This window comes from Anneissia japonica, unplaced genomic scaffold (genome assembly GCF_011630105.1).
Source record: "Anneissia japonica isolate Jap-2015-1 unplaced genomic scaffold, ASM1163010v1 scaffold287580_len341680_cov180, whole genome shotgun sequence".
In the NCBI taxonomy this organism is placed as follows: domain Eukaryota; kingdom Metazoa; phylum Echinodermata; class Crinoidea; order Comatulida; family Comatulidae; genus Anneissia; species Anneissia japonica.
In genome coordinates this window covers 21,437-25,895 of record NW_022717063.1, presented here as the reverse complement: position 1 = coordinate 25,895, position 4,459 = coordinate 21,437, and the positions used below count along the sequence as shown (strand labels likewise).

At 33.5% G+C, this 4,459-nt stretch overlaps 1 protein-coding gene across 5 annotated transcripts in view; it reads left to right on the top strand.

Moving 5' to 3' along the window:
* The window catches only part of LOC117110100 (transmembrane protease serine 12-like), a 13,484-nt gene that overhangs the window by 7,132 nt on the left and 1,893 nt on the right, over positions 1 to 4,459 (top strand). For 4 of the 5 annotated variants that reach the window (XM_033252696.1, XM_033252695.1, XM_033252698.1 and 1 more), the window contains exons 5-8: positions 1 to 181; positions 867 to 1,038; positions 2,231 to 2,490; positions 3,343 to 3,488. In XM_033252696.1, coding sequence (XP_033108587.1) covers positions 1 to 181; positions 867 to 1,038; positions 2,231 to 2,490; positions 3,343 to 3,488 — 759 coding nt within the window. The remainder of the gene's footprint in view (positions 182 to 866; positions 1,039 to 2,230; positions 2,491 to 3,342; positions 3,489 to 4,459) is intronic. The other variant, XM_033252697.1, reaches the window with a different exon arrangement.

Genomic DNA, 4,459 nt, shown 5'->3' with positions numbered 1-4,459 from the left:
GGCCAGGATGTACTCTCCACAGAATCTACAATAATAACGCAACCATCCTTTACTACAAGGGAGTTTGATCTACACACAACAATATCTCTAGAACCAGACACTACAACACAGACCATCATGACTTCTACGCAACCAGATCTTACACCAACAACTTTTACAGTGACATGGAGACCAGTCCTAGGTATGTTGACATGAAGACGCTGAACTGATATATTATAAATTCTTAAAAATAGTAAGAGTTGTATACATAAGGATATGTGCAACATCAAAAGTATTAAGGATTTAAAGCATGTTGTAGTCATTTTATTTTTATGTTATTTGAATTTACTTGGTTCCAATAATTGAAACGTAACAGAAGAGAAATCTAATAATAAACAAATCTCAGCCTCCAACGGGACTCGAAGCCGGAACCTTTCGCCTACATGGTGAGCGTCATAACCACTTGACCACGAAGGCATTGTGGTGATTAAAGCGCCAGGTAGAACATTAAGTCACCATTTTGCTATAGCATAAATATCGCACTTGACTAGACTACTAGAGATTTATAAGATACGGCCTCTTCTGTGTATTATTTTCATCTTGCTAGATCTCGAATGATCTTTTATATAAAGTGATTTAAAGGCACCATGGGAAAACCCCCAAAAACTATAAATCTAAATGTATATTAGTGTTGTTGATTATGATTATGATTTTTTTTATGAGTATTTTTTGAAATTATAGGTAGGCAATTTTAACTCCTGCTAAGAAATAAAAAAATGTTTAAATAAAAATGTATAAATACTGGATTTAATAATATATAGTATAATGAATTCCATATATCAAATATCAAAATATAGAATAAAATAAATATTAAATGAATTAAACAGAATGCGGAACAAGAATGATGTATAGAACGCAAAGAATTATCGGTGGTCAGGAGACACAACAGGGAAAGTGGCCTTGGTTAGTGTCATTGCAGAATCAGTATGGACATTTCTGTGGAGCCGTTATTATAGGGAATATTTGGATATTAACAGCTGCTCACTGCACTTATGACAGGTAGGCTTATATGCATATCTAATTATAATTTAATTCCAATTTACACGATTAATATTATTTTTAACTAAGACGAATATGCCTTTTGAAATGTTTGAATAGTAAGGGAGAAAAATAGTTTTTTTGTTGCCGAAATGAATAAAATAAAATAAAATGAATGATACATTGATGTTTAGATCTACTTGTTTTAAATTTATTAGATTTTAAATTTGATAAGTTTATTTTTACGTTTGTTTTTTTTTTCTTCCGTCTACGCACTCTACCATTGTTGCAAACGTTTCTTTTTTCAAAATAAAGAATAATATATTTTATGTAGGCCTATGCATATAATATATATAATATTAAGGAATAAATATATCAACGTATGTTTATTGTCGACAATACAATACGATACCGTCAAAATTTGAATCCAGGTACGTAAACGATGGGTTAAATAGATATCATCATCATCATCATTAGCCATTTTGGACCATCTATGGTGAAGACCTCTCTAAGTTGACTTTATAGCTGTCTATTTTGTACCAACATAGTTTGAGTACTCATCATCTCATCTCACTTTAGGTATTCCTTATTGTCCAACACCATTCCTTGGTCTCCATTCAGTGACAGCATTTGTCCATCTACCATCTGTCTGTCGTGCTACATGACCTGTCCAAGACAATTTCTTAGATTTTTTTTCACTTCGTTAGAAGTGGTTTGGCGCAGTGTAACGGGGTCGGGGTTTGATTTCAATCACCTTGCTGTGCACTCTACGTATGTCTCTGGGCAAGGCACTTTATCTGCATTGCTTCTCGCCACCCAGTAGTATAAATGGGTACCTGGTGGGGTTAAATGCCAAAATGTGCTGAGTAGCTGCTGTAACGTTATGAAATACTCCCCCAGGGAGCCTGAGTTTGATTTCCATATGTGTTTAATCCAAAGACCCGGGGTAATAATGTGAAGCGCTTAATAACGTTAAGTGCTATGCAAGTCTAACATATTATTATTATATCAGTAACCTTCGTCTGACCACGAATCCAGACATTAGTCTTTCTGTCACGTTTGGTAATTCTACGTCTTTCCATACTGTGTTGAGCAGCACATGGTTTCTGCTCCATTCTCTGTGTTAATAATAATACAGGAACTTGTACCGCCTTTTTTATGGTTTGCTTGTGTAGGCCACTTTCTAATTAGCTTCTTTAAAATCACTTCATAGGTCAGTTGGAGGAATTAATGTATTCTTGAATTCAACTATTATTGATCATGATGATGGCTACTATGCCCAAATCGACGAGATATACATGCATCCTGACTACAACGATGAAACTTTGGACTATGATATTGCGTTATTAAGATTGAGAAGAAGCCTGGTCTATTCAGACACTGTTTCTCCTATTTGTTTGGAAACTAATGAAACTGATAATATTATTTATGACGAGTGCTTTATAGCTGGCTGGGGTAACACTGACTCTGATGGTAAGTTAAATTTATTGCAAGTAAGCCGATAATATTTCATATTATATTGGGTAGGCCTATTATTATTATTATTATTATTATTATTATTATTATTATTATAATTATTATTATTAAATTATTATTATTAGTTCAGCACCACAAACAGTATGTATAAGTTCTACTGTTTTCTCTACTCTCTCCGTTCCACGCGCCTCAGGATATTGGTTAAGTAACAATTATTGTTGTGTCTTCTTAATAATGTGACCATTATAAGTATTTTAATAATAATAATAATAATAATAATAATAACAATAATAATAATAAACCACCCCCTCTGTTGAGAAAGTTCACAAAATACTACTGGGGCCTGGCTTACAAAAGGCATGCTAACCTACCTAGGCATAGGTTGGCAGATCGGGCAAACTAGGCTTAGCTCAACTAGGCTTCAATATTAATAAAATTTAAAAAACTGTTATTGGTTCGACGACGGAATAATTTATATACGAAAGTGCGTTCTTCATGCCTATCGTAGACTTGCCACAAGTCTCTAATTTATGGATTTTTCGTATACAAATATTAGCGACTAGAACCCAGTCTATGCCTATCGGTTCATCGATCCATGGAAGAAAGACTATATATCCAATATTTCAATATTGTTGGAATATAGTAATATATTGCCTATGTCTTTGATTTTTTTTTTCTCTATAGGAAGAGACAAAATTACCTGACCTTTAAGAGAGAGCAGTAAAATCATTCGCACCAATGCTGGCAAACCACTTCCTCAGAACCATCAATTCTGTAGAATTAGCTTTAGTAAGAAAAGCTATAAATGTAACTATAAAACATCTTGTTTAAAATGTCTCGTTATTTCAGTGTTTGTAGATAGCGGAAGTGACATATTGCTTGAAGCTAATGTGCCTGTGATTCCGAGAACTGTATGTGACACATACTATATAGGTGGTATCACGGAACGGATGATATGTGCTGGATATGAGGAAGGAGAAATAGACAGCTGTTCTGTAAGTAAGAGTGATATCATACTAAATTAAAATATAATCGACCACTTCGGAAAATAATGAGTAGATTTGATTTGACTTGATTTTAGTTAACGACATGAATTCTAAAAATGAATATAATCACGTAGAATCAGGGATAGAGGCCTGTTAATACTTCAACGGTAACGATAACGATAAAAAAGCAATTGTTCATATAGAAAATAAAAGAAATAAGAGAAGTTTTTACACTAGAACGATTCGATAAAGATTTTTCAGTTATGCAATAACAACTACTTTCGACAAATCAAATCAGATGACGTCATAATCATGGAAAAACATTAAAATCGTAGTAGTAGCAACGATTTTATCGTTTTTCCATGATTATGACGTCATCTGGTTTGATTTGTTATATTTTGTTATCATATACAGGATAAATCGTTATCGAATCGTCCAATGTAAAAACTTCTCTTATTTTTTTGGTTTTCTGTATGAACAATCGCTTTTTAGCTATTTTTTTTTTTATCGTTATCGTTATCGTTGAAGTTTAAACAGGCCTTAACACTCTAAATACCCAGAAGGGAATTTACATGCTGAGTGGTCTCTTAATTTGGACCTATTCAGTGTGAACACTAATTATAAACCCACAAAATCTCAAAGACTTATTTCCAGGGGACGTCCTTTTGCTGGTGCTTGGGCAGTACACCAGAAGACGATTTCCAACTGTATTACGAAGAGTGTATAGCGTTCTTTAACGTCCACATGGGCCATATTTTACAAGGGACTAACGGATGACGATTCTCATCCGAAAGACAAACTTTTTTTACAATTGCATTAAATCCTCAGCTGAAACACACCTGGAGTGCTGTTATATTTCCAATTTGATTTCTAGTTATATATATTGTGTTCTACTGTCTAACTCAACGTTTCCGCATCATTATTTTCTGTCTTATTTTCTGTTTTATTATTTGAACACACGTGGACTAATATGACAATAT